Raw genomic sequence first — 16,311 nt, forward strand, 5'->3', positions numbered from 1 at the left:
CACTAAGCATCATGGTGGTTGGAAGTCAGTTTGAGACAGACTGGAAGGTGAGTGGGAAAAACTTTCCAGCAACTGGAGAGGTTTACAAATTTACTGATAAGGCAGTGAGCTTCCCGTCATGGCAGGCATTCTAGCTGACTCCACGATCAAAGGACATTCTTACCTGGGCGATCCCTGCCTCTCGGAGCATCTCTTCTGCCTGAAGGACTGCCCACACAGCACTCCGTGTGGCTTTTCCTAAGGAGCTCCTCACTTCTGTCCCTCGTGCCCTCCACGTAGATTCTCCCGCTGATGAGAGAACGCAAGGAAGCAAAAATGCAGGGCAGACCTTCCTTCGCGTGGCCTTTTCCCAATTAGTACAGTGTTTCCCTGGTGACTCTTTGACTTTCTTCTCTACCTGATCTCCTTCATTTTGAATTCAATCTTTGGGAAAAGTGTCTAGGCATTAAATTGTTTAAGATTTTACATTACCTACCCTACAAGTCCCTTGGCAGATTTAGACTCTGACATTTTTCAAAGAGGTCAGAACTCCTTCCTCGGAACATTCCAATGCAACACTTTACTGCATGTTATGCTCGCTTTGGCAGCACATGTACAAACATTTATTGCATGTTTGCATTTGAAACAGAAGTGGAAATGTGTTGTACCAACCCCAGAGAGGAGGAGGTCCTTTACCATGCTCTCTCCTACACCCTGCTCTAATCCTGGCCCTGGATTAGGGTGGTAGGGAGGGTCATGGTTTGGGCAAGGAAAGATTAGGACGAAGGCACCCCTATGTGCCCCAAGCAGGCTGGTGGGAGCCCGGTACGCCCCGTGGGACCTGGAGCTGCTGCCCAGGGCCAGGCTGGGCTACCTTTGCAAGTTTCATAGCCAAGGAGGTGCCATTTGCTCCCTAGAAGTCACAGATCTCCTGTCTTCATGGAAATTTCCTGCCCCCACCCCCCGGCACCTTAGCCTTTACTTTGGCCTTCTGCAAAGCTCCAGCTGATCACAGAAGAGAGGTTATCATGCTCCTCTCCCCGTCTCCAGCCTGTCCTGCCTGACCTGCTTCTCCAGGGCACAAATCCATCAGCCATCTTTTTCCTTGCCCGTAACCATCTCTTTCCTAGGATCTGAGTGTGGCCCTTCCCAATGAAGTTCATCTCCTGCCTCTTCTCTGACCTGCCGCTGCCTCCCTCTGGTTGCCCCTGCTCGCTGGACCCAGAAAAGGCATAAATGCCTCTCAGTCTGCTCTCCAGATCCTCTGGTCTCATACTTGTGGTTCTCTCAGGTTCCCTCAGGTTTCCTCAGGTCTTCAACCTCCTTCTCTGCTCTCCTGGAAAAAGGCCGCCTAAAGGATCACCACCCTGTTGCTGCCTTTTTCCAACTGCCAAGTGTTTTCCTTTCCTCACAGTTCTCTCCTTCCCTCCTCTGATCAGACTTCAGTTAGGAGGGTACAGGCAATGGTGTCAGGATAGGGCTACTGGTTTTCTTCTCTCAGGTTCAACCTCTAGCCAACTTCTAACATAGATGAAACTGTCCATTTAGTCTGGAAAGTTAAAGTGAGGAGAGACAGAGGAGAGACACTGGGGTTCCTGGCTGAGTTTGGGGGGGAGGGTGGAGGCAGGCAGAGATGAAAGTGTGAAATCAACTGAGGTTAGAGCGATAGAGGCTGCCTTCCTCAGTGTTCCTGGGCTGGTGCAGGCTCTAACAAGCATGACGCAGGGCTCGAACTCACAGACCGTGAGATCATGACCCGAGCCGAAGTCGGACGCTCAACCGACCAAGCCACCCAGGCGCCCCCCAAACTATTTGTATTTCTAACGCTAGTTACTGCCTACCTGCTCTGGGTCAGGCGGTGCCTAGCTCTACATATACAATGCTATTCAGTGAAACGTATACATTGTATAGAATTCCCTCTCCCCAGTTGAATGTCCTATTACTTTCTCAGCAGTGTGTTGCATTCCTTCAAAACCCCAGATCTATACTCATTTCTTCCAGGAAACCAAGCGACTTCAGCTTTTCTTTATCCCCATAATACTCAAACATCAGGCTGACATTGAATTGATAGTAGTACATGGTGAATGACCCCATCATACTGAGCAGTCCCCAGGACAAGATGAGGTCTCCTGCTTTCTCGGAGTACCCCCCCCCCCCCAGCTCTATTGCAAGCACCCACCTTAGGGGCCTGCACACACACAAGAACTCCATACTGCCTGCATGGCTTAGAAAGAGCCATCCAGGGGCAGCAAACACCTCACACAACCCTGGACTCTCAGACTGATCTGGGCCTTGGAGGTCATCTCTTCTGTCCCATGATGGAAGCGGGACCCAGAGAGAGAAAAGATTTGCTCTGCATTGCACAGCAAGTTAACAACAGAGCTGAGCCCAGAGGCCCAGCCATCTAGGTTGAAAAAAGGAAAAACTGGAGAGAGGAAGACGAAATTTCAGTCGCACTGGAGACTCACAGGGTCCCCTGACCCAGCCCCCGTCCCCAGGACCAGCCGTCAACTTCCCCTCCTGCGTGTACAGCTCACCCCTCCCCCTCCTACCAAGCTGCCAAAGGGTCCATTTAGCTGGAGACAGCGGGCGGACGGGTGGGCGGGCCAGCTCTGAGAGCCCAGGGTAATTGCCTATAATAAAAGCTCCCACAGCCTTTGTTCCTGGGAGCGATTGTACGGTTAGGGTTGTGCTCAGAAGTCTGCATGCACTTGGGAGCTGGTGCCCGGAGACCTCACCCTTCCTTCCTGCTGCCACACTGGCCCAGCATGAACTTATCCTCCTGGAGTCATTGTGACCTCAACTAAGCCTACCTCTCCATCTTCCTCAGGGCTGTGAACAAGCCCAAGGAGGCCTGTGTGCCCCCTGAGCTGTCATAAGGAGTCAGTGACCTCAGCTTCAGAGGGAGCTTTTCCCTCTGTGTGTGCATGGCTATAATGCAGGCATGGACCGAAGGCAGGGATCGCAGCAGGAGGAAGGACCCGAGGCCTGGAGTTGCTGTGGGTTTCTTCTGTCCTGTGGGTGATTTGTGTTCCTGGGAATGGGTGGAATACCAAAGGGTGACTGGCATCGAGCATCCCCGTGCCCTCTGGAGTTCCCCCCCCAGAGCCCCTACCACTGGCCAAAGTTTGCCCAAGGCGTGCTGCGTGCTGGAGTGCATACGTGTGCGTGCCTGCCAGGGAGGGTCCAGCCCAGAGGGGTGCAGGGCACAGCAGAGGAGAAGCTCGAGCTCCAAGGGGATTTCCTTAGCTCCTTGGAGAAGCTTTGAGGCCAGGAGAACCCCTGCTATGAGTGACCACCCGTTCTCTGTCCCACAGGCTTCAGACAGACCAGGAACCTGGTCCCGTCCCCCAGGCTAGCTGGGCCCTCGATGGCTATTCTGGCCCCCCTGGTGGGACTGAGGAGAGCTTCTCCTACACAGGTAAGTGTTCTGGGGGAAAGACTTCCTCTTGGGGGTGGGGAGGCCACTGGACTAGATGTCTCCCCACTGCCCATGTGGAAGAAGTGACTTTGCTAATACAGGTCCCTCTCTTAACAATGAGACGTCAACCTGTGAATTGCACTTTGAGTTTCTGCCATGCTTGACTCAACCCAGGGTTGGTCCATCAAATCAAGCAGCACTTCAGAGTCAGGCTAGGAAAGCGGCCAGTGGGTGCCCTATGTATCCAGGGGTCGGTTTCGGGAGCCACCGAGGGCCTGACAAAAAAGTAACAAGCTGGGAGATTGAGACGCAAGAGCCAGGTTCCAAGCAAAGCCCGGATGAACAGTGAAGGTGTACTGGGAACCAGCAATGGTGTCCAGAGCCGTTTGGCTAACTGCCTGACGACTGCTTCCCGGGACCACTTTTCACAGGCCGCTCCCACACATATCATCTTTGCTGTGGGACCCTATAGTCACAACATAGTGACCTATAGTCACCTGATGCTTTGTAGTCCTGGTGACTGAGCCTCAGGAGCCAGAATGTGAGACTCACCAAGAAGACCCCTGAAAGTCGGATACAGTGATATTCTGTAAGAGCAGAGACAATGCTTGTTCCCAGGTGCATCCCCAGTCTGGCCTCTGGCCCACGGCAGGTGCTCAGCAGGTGTCTCTGAATGAGTGACTGGTGAATGAATGGATGGGTGAATGCCTGTCAGGCACTACATTGGTCAGAATCTAAACTCTCCGCAGCGTTTGGGTGTGTGTGCTGATTTTCTTGCAACATTTAAGAAATACCCAGAGGGTGACTGTGGTGCACACGAGAGATACAGGAGACTCCATCCTGCCGGGCACCGGCTCTACCTATCCTTTGGTTGCCCCAGGAAGAGAATGAGCTTGCTTTTGGCAAACCTGGGATTGTCCAGAGAGTTTGTCTTAGCTTCATCTCAGTGTTTTGCTGTGGTGGGCAAAGCTGGGGCATAGAACACAGCCTGACCCTTGTCATTGGACATGCCATTTCTGCCTTCTTTGTCCCCTGTATGCTTGTGGTTGGGTGTTCCTCTTGGCTGGGGGCTGGGCCCTTTTGAGGCTTCTGCTGGCCTGGGCCCCAGCAGTGGTCTTGGGACCATTGTGACCCTGAAAACAGAGCAGCAACACACACTCCATGGCAAGACTTGTAGAGGTTTACGGGGGTAGAGACTGGGCATCTAGAAAGTAAGCCATTGCCTCCCACAACAAGTACACACGCAGAGGAACCAGGGCATGGCGGGGGACAAAGGAAACCAAATTTCACTGGCACTGAAAAACCATCAGAATTAGAATGTGGTAACCAGGAAACTATGTGGAGCTCTATTTTTACATTTGCAGTTTTGTTAGTGTAATGGCTTCCTTATGTGTATGCCACGTTGTTGGAGGCTAATGATCTCCACCTAACCAGGCACTCGGTCCTAATTATTATCTGATGAGTTGGTGAGAGGACTTTCACTTTTAGCGTCTGCTGCAGACTGGCTTTAGCAGTCCCCCAGGCTTGTCAGCCCGAAGACCATCCTTCCCAGCTAGCTGGGTTGGGTTCCACTGTGGGGTGGGGTGCCAATGAGCCTCTGGAGGCGATAAAGAAAGTGAGAAACCCTTGCTTCCTCCAAGGCTCCTGGGGAAGAGAAACAAGGTTCACTGCACGGCTTCTGCCCTGCACTGGCTGGTCGTCATGGTGACCCATCTCGGCTAACGATATACCAAGCTCTTTGAAGGGTTGGATGGAGGGAAAGATTTGGGGTCTGCCTGTGCTTTGTAGGGGAGCCTGTACTCAAGCCTGCAGAAAACAGATGAGAAAAGAGATAATGGAAGGCTTCCGTTTTATGCCCTGCTCCCCTACCTTTGAACTTCACTCCTAGTGTGTGGTGACTCATTCATTCATTTCTCCTTTCATTCAATCAACAAACCATCAGTGGGTGTTTGTCTTGTGCCAAACACCGTGCTCAACCCAAAGGTAGAAGATGAATAAGGGGCACCTGGCTGGTTCAGTCGGTAGAGCATGCCACTCTCGGTCTTGGGGTTGTGAGTTCAAGCCCCACATTGGGCATGGAGCCTATATTTTTTAAAATTTTTTAAGGATTTATTATTTATTTTTGAGAGAGAGAGAGGCAGAGCATGAACAGGGAAGGGCAGAGAGAGAGACACACACACAGAATCCGAAGCAGCTCTAGGCTCTGAGCTGTCAGCACAGAGCCTGATGCAGGGCTTGAACCCATGAACTGCGAGATCATGACCTGAGCTGAAGTCAGATGCTTAGCCGACTGAGCCACCCAGGTGCCCCAGGTTTTTTTTAAATAAATAAATAATTTAAAAATTTTAAATGGCATTTATGTATAAAGATGAATACGACTTTGACCTGTTTTCAAGGCGTTCATAGTCTAGGGATTCGCTCCAGTGAGCCTGACCCACAAGTTCTGTTGGCATCCCCAGTGACCCAGTGACCCGCCCTTGTAGGAGTCAATAGGACAGCCCAGTCAGTCCTTCCCTGACGAGGCCCTGCAGCATGAGGAAAACGCCAGGGTTATGCTGTCCAATTTGTAGAAGGATACTTGGGTGCCTTGGAGAATAGAGTGCCGTATCCTATATCGGTGTCATTCACAGAACCCAGCCCAGTCATTTCAGTTATCGATCCTGTGATTCCCGTATCGGTTTGTAGACGACAAGGGGCCGGTCTGCTTTCTTTTGTGGTTCAGATGTCCTTCTTGTTTGCGAGCCCATCTTGTTCCCCATGACGTAGCGCCGTGCCTGCTGGTCAGTGTTTGGTGAAATGGTGAATTGAGTGAGTGAGGAAGGAATCGAAAGTCAGTGGTTATGGAATCATCTACCCTCTGGGGGCCTGTTTCTTGCCGGCTGAGGAGGAGCAAGCAGCCTTTCTCTGCCCTCTTCCCAATATGGTCCTTTCTGGCACCTAGGCATCTGCGGGGGGGGGGGGGGGGGGCGGGCACAGAAGCCTTGAGGGGAGCAGGAAAAGGGTAAGACCTTTCTCAGCCTTGTACTACTTTCTTACCTCTGCTGCCTGGGGATAAAATCCAAACGAGGTGGAATAAGCTCTGTAGAGCAGGAAGAGAATTTCCCATGATGACTCGGTACCAAACAGCGGTGTTGGGTTTGGCCTTCCTATGTCCCGAAGGTGTTCTGCCCCCAGCCACCATGGGCGTTGGTGTGTGTGCCCTAACCCAGTCCTGGTTCACCTGGCTGTGCTGGTCAGGGCCCTGTGCTGGTCCCATCTGCTAACACTCAGCGCAAAAACATCCCATAGGCCACCATCAGATCTTAATTTGGAAAGCCAAGGGAAGCCAGTGCTGACATTGCTGTGTGCCCACATGTGTGAGGCCGTGTGCAGGAGGACTAGGAGAGGTTGCCCCAAGGTTGACACAGATTCCTTAATTACTTCCACTTTGTGGCGTGTTTGAATGAGCGCTAAGTGGACACATAATGAGGGGATCTTCTGTCATCATAGCATGTGTCATTGGGGAACAAGCCAGAGCCTCCTCCCTGCCTTGCTTCTCACACAAGGGCTGATATATATAGAATGGGAGGGGCAATGTGGAGTTTGGCCTTATGCTGGGGTTGTTTTGCTTTTCTCCTTTCCTCTCCCTTGTTGAGCCGACGCCATCTTTAAGCCATAATTAAGTTTTTCATGTTTCCGTGTGGATTTAGGAATGGGGAGAGAGTCCCCTTCTGAGAAAACTTGCAAACCTGGTGTGCCCTCCGCCAGGGCAGGGGAGAGGTCTGGTCACTGGACTCTGGGAGAGGAATTTGTTCTGTGCTTTTAGGTGGCTCCAGCACAGTGGTGCAAGCCCACTGGGCTCTTCTGGGAGCTTCAGGCCAAATCCAAGTACCCCAGGGCTACAAATGACTTGGAATCAAAGAACACAGGAAGTCAGAACTCTAATGAACTTTATATATCACCCAGATATGGCCTCATTTTCGGTGGGAAGAGATGAGGCTCGGAAGGGAACAGACTTGTTCAAGACTCAAGACTGCCTGGTTAGTTAGCAGGTGAATTGAAGCCGGGACCCCTGCCTTCCAATGTCCCAAACACTCAAATGACCAGATGGTAACAATGCCTACCATTTATTGAACACCTGCTGTGTGCAGAGCACAGTGCTGGATCCTTCCCATAAAGTCCTTCATAAGCACCTTACACAGCCCTTTGTAGGTGGTACTCTTGTTCTGTGTTATAGATGAGGAAACTCCAGCTCAGAGAGGTTGCATGAAATCGCCCGTCCGAGGACACAGAGCTAGGGGGCTGTTCCAGGATTTGAATCCAGGCTTGTCAAAAAGTCATGCTCTGCTAGTGTTACTCCCCTGCCTTCCCGTTGCTGCCTTTACTCCCTGTGTCGGCTGCACACTGTTCAAGCTCGACGCATTCTCCCTTAACCTCCGCCAAATGACGGGGAAGGAAACGGGGTCAGTGAGCCACAGTCCTACTGACATCCCCTCAATGTGAGCAAGCCCCGGGATGTCACTGGCTTCTCTGTCATCCCAAACCTGTGTCATTTCATGCTGAGTTCACACCGCCATGTTCCCTGCCCTCTGGGGACTTTCGGGCTAAGCTGAGCCTGATGTCCCAGCCATCCGTGGAGAGAGGACGTGCAGACAATTGACTAGAAAACACAGACCAAGTTCAGGGGCAGATGGCATTAGCTATGTTGGCAGGACTCAGGCCGCTCCATGCTGCTGTAGGCTGGAGGAGGCTCGGGAGTTCAGGGGCCTCTGGAGGCCCTGTTTGGATAAACAGGGTAGCCGTCTGGGACCAAGTAGATTTCTAGGAGCTGGGAAGGGAGGTAATAATAATATTGTGTAGCCGTGGCTAACACTTGCTATGACTTCCTCTGAATCAGGCACTGCCAATAAGCACGTTCAGTCCTTCTTTTTCCTTTTTTAAGCTTATTTATCTTAAGAAAGAGAGAGCAGGTTCGGGGCAGGGAGAGAGGGAGAGAGAGAATGCGAAGCAGGCTCTGCATTGTCAGCACAGAGCCTGATGCGGGGCTTGAACTCACGAACCTGAGCTCATGACCTGAGCCGAAACCAAGAGTTGGACATTTAACCGACTGAGCTGCCCAGGTGCCCCAGCACCTTCCACCCTTCTAAAAACTGTATGAGAGTTGGCACAACTCTAGCTTTGTATCACAGCTTTACCATGGCACTGTGCAGCCTTGGGTAAGTTATTTAATTTCTCTGTGCTTCCATGATGATGATAGTACCTTCTTCTTAGGGTTTTGTGAGGACTTAACACCAGTGTAAGCACAGTGCTTAGAAGAGCGCCCAGTAACAGTAAGTGCTTAACGCATGTTCGGTATTGTTTGTTATTGAGGGGAGTGCTGTTATTAACATGCCCACTTTACAGATGAGGAAAGGCTATGTGATGTGCCTAAGGTGGTCTGACTGGGATGGGAACCCAGGGAGCTAGATTTCAGAGGCCATGCTCGTAGCCATACATGCCACGACCCTGCCAAGTCCCGAGGTGCCCCAGGGAGGCTGGGAGAGGCAGTGGGAGAACCACTTACAATGCACCAGGCACTGCTCTAGACACTTGAGGTACATCCATGGACAAAACAGGCAAAGACCTCTGCCCTTGTGGAGCCTAGTATGTAGCAGTCTGGAACGGTGCAGTGTACAGCCTGTGCCGCTGTATGTGATCTGCATGATGGCCCTGAAGAAGCCCCAAGTCTGGAATATGTCTCCCATCCCAAAGACATCCCAAAAAAGCCAGGCCAGAGCTCTGGCTTCATGGCACCCCATGAGAATACAAACAGCAGCAGTCTGTGGGCCACCCGCTTCACCCCAAATCTTCAGTGCTGGAGTAGATGAATAGAAGAGGAAGGTGGTAAACTTTCCCTCGTGGTTCTCCTAGAGAATTACCCCTATACCTCCATACCTGTCTGACCTAGACTCAGCTTCCTCCTGCAGGTTTCTGGAGATTCATCTCTCCCAACTGAGATGAACTGCTTTAGTTCTTCCTGAGAATTCCTGGCCATTTGTTAGCTCTCCGTGCGCTTGCAGGCCACAGGAAGGTCCTGAGGATAAGGATACTAACTCGGGGGAGGTTGGCCTGGTGACTAGGAATCTCCCCAGATCCGACTACCCCACAACGACTCGAGAGTGTTAGCCCAGAAGCTGCGGGGCTGCTAGACATTTCAGCCCTGGGAGGAGGAAGGACCCTGAACCATTTGCTAAACTTCCAGGACTGCCCTTCCTTGAACCAGTGGATAGAAACTTCCATGACCAATCTGGAGAAACCCCACTTCAGTGTTGCCCTAAAGCCTTGGCTTCGCAGGTCTTTGTCCCACCCCTTTAAGCAAAGGCTGGCCAATGTTCTTCATAACTTCCCAGAAACAGGGTCTCCCTGGGAAGGCCCAGGGCTTTAGTCCCTCCCTCTGGCACCACTGAATGGACAGAAACCGGAACACAGGAACACAGCGTCTCCACCCCTCCCCATATGCCTCCCCATCCCCTTGATAAGAGGATTAGGGTCTCCTACTGAGAGACTTCCCCCCCCACAATAAGGTTGCCCAGCAGGCTTACACGGAAGGAGCTCTGGGAGAGGCAGTTGAAGAGAGTGAGGCGACACAGACACAATAACGGGAAGATTAAGTGCTGAGAATTACCCCAGTCATAATATTCCTCGTCCTGAGTCCTTTAAGAGGCGGAAGAAATCAAAAACCCGCCTGCCTGTGTGTGGCTCCCGGGTTGTGGGAGTCCTGTGCTTCAGAGAGAGCTGAAGATAATTAAAGAGTCAGGGCAGAGGGAAGGTCAGTGAGTATGGGGTCATCCAAGCCCTCTGGGGGGAGGGCGACAGGACAGAGAAAGGGTTAGTCTCAGTCTTCCCTTCTCTACAGAAAATCATTCCACATCCACAGAGGGCTGGAAAAGGAAATAAGTGTGGTGAGAATGATCGAGGTCACATAGATGAGAGAACTTCCGAGCTGGAGGAGGGCTCTGCCCCCTTAGAAGCAGAGGGAGGGCAGCCCTCATGTTCACATAAAGACTGGCACAGGGGTAGGAGCTTGACCCAAGGAGCCCAGGGCATCCTTCCTGCCTGAGAATCTGGGTTTCCATGGAAGCAGGAAGAAACACAGTGGTGGTAAGCTCCTTGTGATGAAATCAGGCTGTGTGAAAGGCAAAGTTCTCATCATGCTTTGAAACTCCCACCCATCACACCAATGAATGTTCTTAACATTTCCAGGGCAATTTTTATAAGCTAAGTAATTGCCAGTGATTATTCTATTAAAATTCAATGAAATATGAATCCATAGCATTCCTCTGTTAAGTTTAATTTCTCGTTTAAAAGCCTAACAAAAATTCTGATAAACCACAGAGGTGCCAACTGAGAGCGTGTACAGCCATGAAACGGGAGTGGCTTTCTCTCCAAGGTGGTGACAATGTTCCCCAGCTGGTTCGGGGTCAGGTGGGCAAAGGTTTCTCCCTACTCCTACAGTTGTTGTGGTTTTTTAAAAACTTTTTGGCATCAAGAACCCCTTTCAGAACCTGGTTAGCATTATGATATGTCTGCCCAGGCAAAGGGACATAGTCACAACACAAAACTCATATTTGATGATTGGTTTTATGCACCTTCTGAATCTGGTTTGTGAACACAGATTAAGACGCTCTGATCTTCAGGGGTGATATCATCATGGCGTTGGCCAGACAACCTCGGTTTGGACCTTACGTGTTTCTCTCATCAGGTTTTTGGGTTTCCTTGGCCTATAGTGAGGTAATAGGATATATTACAAATGGGTCAGTTCTGCTCTAAAGCAGAACATTGAGTAAGTTATCTTTGAGGTTCCACTCAGCGTTGTGATTCAATGACCTTAAAACAATCTACTGTGCATGGGCGGGTCGGATTTGATTCTAGGTTTGCCCACATAACAGGATACATGCACACAGGCAATTCGGGTGTCTTCAGACAACACATGGGCACAGCTGCACATATACAGTCTACCCTCCTCTTCGCCTGCCTGGTGTTCCCCCTCACAGGCCTGCGGTTGCCATGACAACTGATCTGGGCTGGTCCTGGTCTAAGGGCAATGAACCTGGGTGTTGCAGAGCTCATCTGGAGCCCAGTGTGCAATGAACACCCCAATGGATGTGTCTGGGACAATTGCCATGGCGACATACAAAGCCAAACACATGTGGGAAACATCTAAGACTTCGTATCCCCGTCTCTTTATTAGCCCGAGGAGCACAGGGATCTAATTTTAAATGAATGCAATTTCAGGGGCGCCCGGGTGGCTCAGTCAGTTAAGTCTCCGACTTCGACTCAGGTCATGATCTCACAGTTCATGAGTTCGAGCCCCGCGTCGGGCTCTGTGCTGAGAGCTCGGATTCTGTGTCTCCCTCTCTCTCTGCCCCTCCCCTGCTCGCACTCTGTCTCTGTCTCTCTCTCAAAAAGAAACAGGCATTTAAAAAAATTTAAATGAATGCCATTTCAGAGTACTCTAGCTTAGGTGCTTTCCTTCGGCCTTCCCCTGCTCTAAGGCCATGAGCAGAGGGAGTAGAGATTTTCCACCTAATTTCTTACATGACCAATGAGAACACATTTCATTACATGGGGAATGTAAGCTTTCTCTTAAGACCACCCAGCAAGTCAAGAAGAGAATCAGGACCCCCAAGACTTGAGAATAGGGAGGTTCCACAGGGATCCTGGACTTTTTGGTATTGCCAAGTCCACTGGAAGTGACCAGGACCTCAGGACAAAGGTCATGAGGTGAACTATCAAGGGACAGGTGGCACTGCAGATCACCACGGGAGTAATCCTTTGTCCTTGTCCCCACTCCCAGGATTCTGTGGGCCAGTTTTAATGTGGCTGCACTCCTAGACCCCCATGCAGACCTCAGGTACAGTGGGCTTCCAGGTTACAGGGAGCAGGGGTGGGATTAGGCCTGGACCAGACGGCAGGCAGGAGAGCATGAAAGGGCAAGGTTAGCAGGCAGTGGACCCAGAGTGGCGAAGGCCTTGAGTGCTGTGTGAGGTCCTCATTGGCCTCTAGACCACTAGGTCTCAGCCTTGGAGAGCCCTGTCCTGCAACCGGGCACACTGGGCTTCACGCTCGGGTCCTGTTTCCTTGTATGATAAGAGGTGACTTCCCAGGGCCTGCTGTCTGCCCCTCCCGTTTCACAGAACAGGTAGGCTCATGCCTGCTGCATCCCCATCCTGTTGGCATAGAGGCTTATGGGAGATGCATCCAGGCTGCTGTGAATGCTGAGGAACTCTACAGTTTAGAATCTCAGCCTTTCTACCCTCCTAGAAGCTCTCTCTCCCTGAGACAGGCCAGAGGGTAGACTAAGGCCTGTGGCTCCACTCCCAGCCTTTGGTTTGCTGAGCCTCACTTTCTCCAACAGGCAGACAAATAGCAAATCTCTTCTGAGCTTACACTCCTGACCTTGTGGCCCAGAAGAAAAATTTCCAGCCCTTGGGCTCAGAGAGCTTCCTGGGGACCAGAGAGGCCCAGTCAGGGCCTTGCAGGATCTATAGAAATGGCACAACTACCAATGCCCTGGCAAAGCAAAGGTAGCGCCCAGGCTGGGAGGAGGCAAGTGGATCAATCTGGGAAGGCTTCCTGGATGAGGACCTTGGAGGTGTGAGTAAGCTGGCACATCCAGGTTGGACCACTATGCCTACTGGCCCTTTTCTTCTGCAGATGGCAGTGAAGGGTGGAGCTCAAATTCCAGTGGGGACTGTCACATGTGTCGGGGAGCCTGGGCTCTGAGGACACCTGGTCTACTCTTGCCTCTGTCTCCCAGAGGTGTAGCAAAATTCTCGCCATGCCTCCGAGTAGAGCAGAGGTAGAGGTGTCGGGAAGGAGAGGGCCTCAGTTGTGCTATGTCCCAAGGTCATTCCCCTGAAGAATTGGAGCTTCCCTTGAAGGGGCAAAGAGAGGGTCTGCTGGCCTCCCTGTGGCCCAAGGGCTGCAGAGAAGGAAGAAAAGACGCTGCCGGGCCATCATCCCAGGGCCTGGTTCCCATTCCAGCACACCAGCTGCAGTGTCTCTCGCCACGGGGTATTGAGAGGTCACCGCTGTTTACAATCCCCCACACATCTGTTCTGAGTCACGCATTCATTCACTTAATCAGTCGTCATTTTCCAGCTATTTCTGAGAGCCCACTATGTGCAAAGAGCTGTGATGGGTTTTGAGAAAAAATTCATCGTTGGTAGACCAACCAAAGATGGACCCTTGGGAAACACAAATGAGCAAAGAAAAAACGTTGGCGCTGGAGGTTAGGAAGTTATTAAAGTGGCTGCGGCGAACTGTGTGGAGAGGGTCGGAGAAGGAGTCCTAGAGGTTCCATCTGGCCTCGGGAAGGGCCAGGGAGAACAGAAGACTCCAATCCTTTTTCTAAAACCGGCTGCTTCTAAAGTCTTCCCTTGTGATTGATGGCAAGTCCAGTCTTAGGATTGTCCGGGCCAAAATCCTTGGGATAAGTTCAATTCCTACCAGTCCCACACACCCACTCCCGGTCTATCAGCAAATTCTAATGGCTTCAAAATATAACCAGAGTCACTACCCACTTCCAAGCCACTGTCCTCTCTCACCTCGGTTGTTGTGACTGCTTTTGCCCATGGGCCCAGCACAGCAGCCAAAGTGACCCTTTTGACGGGGGAAGCCAGGTCATGTCACCCCTCTGCTCCAAACCTGCCAGTGACTCTCCATCCTACTCAGAGTAAAATGCCACGTCCTCGTAATGACCTAGAAGGCCCTCCACGCACTGGCCTCCAGTTACATCTTGGACTTCACTGCCCATCACGGTCCCCTCCTTCCTTTCCAGCCACGCTGGTCTCCTTGCAGTCGTTCTGATGGGCCAGGCGCATTCTCCCACAGGGCATTTGCTTGGGCTGTTCCCTCTGCCGGGACATTCCTCCCCCAGATAGCCATATAAATTGCTCCTTCCCTTCCTTCAGAGTTTTACTCAAATGTCACCTTCTTACTGAAGTCTTCTTTGGCCATCATATCGAAAATTCAACCCCTGCTCCTGGATATTTCATATTTCCCTTCCTGCTTTGTTTTATTCCTGAGAACTTTGCAGTAGCTAACATTGCTGTCTAATTTACTGCCTGTGTCTCCCTTAGAATGGGAGTTCCACGAGGGCAGGCATTTGGGTCTGTCCTCCACCACTCCTCATGGCTGGCATATGGAAGGCACGGAACAGGAGGTGAGCAATGGGGAGCTGGTTCTCTGGACTCAGACAAGACTGTGCTGAGCATCAGCTAGGCCAGCAGCCTCCAGCCTGGCCTTGTGCACATTTTGAGCGTCCCGGAGGTCCCTACTGATGGGTGAAATGACGTAGGGGGTGACACAGCAGAGAAAAGGGCAGAAGGAGGTGAGGAGCAATGCTGGAGGACTTTCCACAGAGACATCGGTATTGGAATCTGCTAGGGAGGTGATGAAAACAACCTCATCCCAGGGATCTGAGCAGGGCAGACTTAAAGAGGGTGCTTGTCACTCGGTTGGCCTGGCCCCAGGTGGGTGGGCTAGGCTTGCAGAGCCATGTGACTAGGCGCCTAGCCTTTGCTCTCCAGATCATGACTGTGAGCTCATATCAAGAAAACTCTTCCCTCCCTGCTCTGACTGGGCCCTTGGGGGAGCCACGTGTGGACTCACCTGCCCACTATCCCCTCCCTCAGATCCCCTCTTCTCCCAAGGTCACCTTTCAAGGTCAGCATGGTAGAGGCATCCTAAGCTCTTCTTTCTACCTTCTTCTCTCCTCTCTCCCCAGTCCAATGGGTAGGAGACCCCCCACAGACAACCTGGATTGCATCTGTTTCCCGGCACATGGTGTGAGAATGTAAAATCACACAGCAAGCCTTTCCTTGGCTGTCTGCCTATATCTTCATTCCCCAGATTGCTTCAAGTTCTTGGTCAACACATGTGGTCAAATCACTCATCCCACCCCATCACAGAAACTGCTATTACCTTTGGAGATAGAGGAGTGGGATGGCGAGTGCTTCTAGGGAGCTGGGACCTGGGGACTTTCATGATTCCAAACCAGCCTCTTTTCCCACCTCCTCTTTGGAGACTGGGCAGGATCCAGTTGCCCTCCACAGGGCACTGACATCACCAATACCCACTTCCTGCCCAGCCAGGCCTCTCCCTCATCACATAGGATCTCTCTCATCGGACCATCGCCAGCCTATCTGTTCCACAGCTGGGGAAAGAGGAAATGGCAGAGTGGGAGGGGCTCGGGGCAGGTTTGGGGATGGTGTGACAGGGCAGGTCCCTCTCTTTTTAGGAATCACTCTAGGAAACATTCTGCACATATTGGCTTTATCGACTGATGCTGGAATGGCTGTTGCCACGGCAGCAGAGGCTCCCACTGCAGTAGAGGATGGTGGGAAACTCAAGGGATGTGAAAGGAATCAAAAAAGAACCAGATAGAGGGAAAGGTCGCATTAGGGAGCGTCTGAAAGTTCCAAGATGCCAAGGTGACATTTTTTTTAATTTTTAAGGAATATTTTATTTATTTTTGAGGGTGAGAAAGAGCGTGAGTCGGGGGAGGGGCAGCGAGAGAGAGAGAGACAGAATCTGAAGCAAGATTCAGGCTCTGAGCTGTCAGCACAGAGCCTGATGCGGGGCTCGAACCCATGAACCGTGAGATCACGACCTGAGCCGAAGTTCGTTGCTTAATCCCAAGATGGCTATTTAAAGAAGCTACCACATGGCCATGGCCCTGCCCTTTAGAGAGTGGCGGCGGGAAGATGAGCAGTACCAGGCGGATGAGAGAGGACTAGCACTCAAGGGGATTAGCACTGAATTAACTCATGAGATGAGCATGGAAGGTGTTTTCTATCTCATAAGCTGACAGGTGGCCTCTCATGCAGGAGTGAGTTAGAGGGGAGGGCGGAGGGGGGCAAGCGCCTCACTTCTGGACAATCTTCTTG

At 51.6% G+C, this 16,311-nt stretch overlaps 1 protein-coding gene across 10 annotated transcripts in view; it reads left to right on the plus strand.

Moving 5' to 3' along the window:
- Positions 1–16,311, plus strand: part of NAV1 (neuron navigator 1) — a 247,703-nt gene that overhangs the window by 75,596 nt on the left and 155,796 nt on the right. For all 10 annotated transcript variants that reach the window (XM_043568835.1, XM_043568840.1, XM_043568841.1 and 7 more), the window contains exon 3: positions 3,297–3,400. In XM_043568835.1, the coding sequence (XP_043424770.1) occupies positions 3,297–3,400 (104 nt within the window). The remainder of the gene's footprint in view (positions 1–3,296; positions 3,401–16,311) is intronic.

The sequence above is a fragment of the Prionailurus bengalensis genome, chromosome E4 (genome assembly GCF_016509475.1).
Source record: "Prionailurus bengalensis isolate Pbe53 chromosome E4, Fcat_Pben_1.1_paternal_pri, whole genome shotgun sequence".
NCBI classification, from domain to species: Eukaryota; Metazoa; Chordata; class Mammalia; order Carnivora; family Felidae; genus Prionailurus; species Prionailurus bengalensis.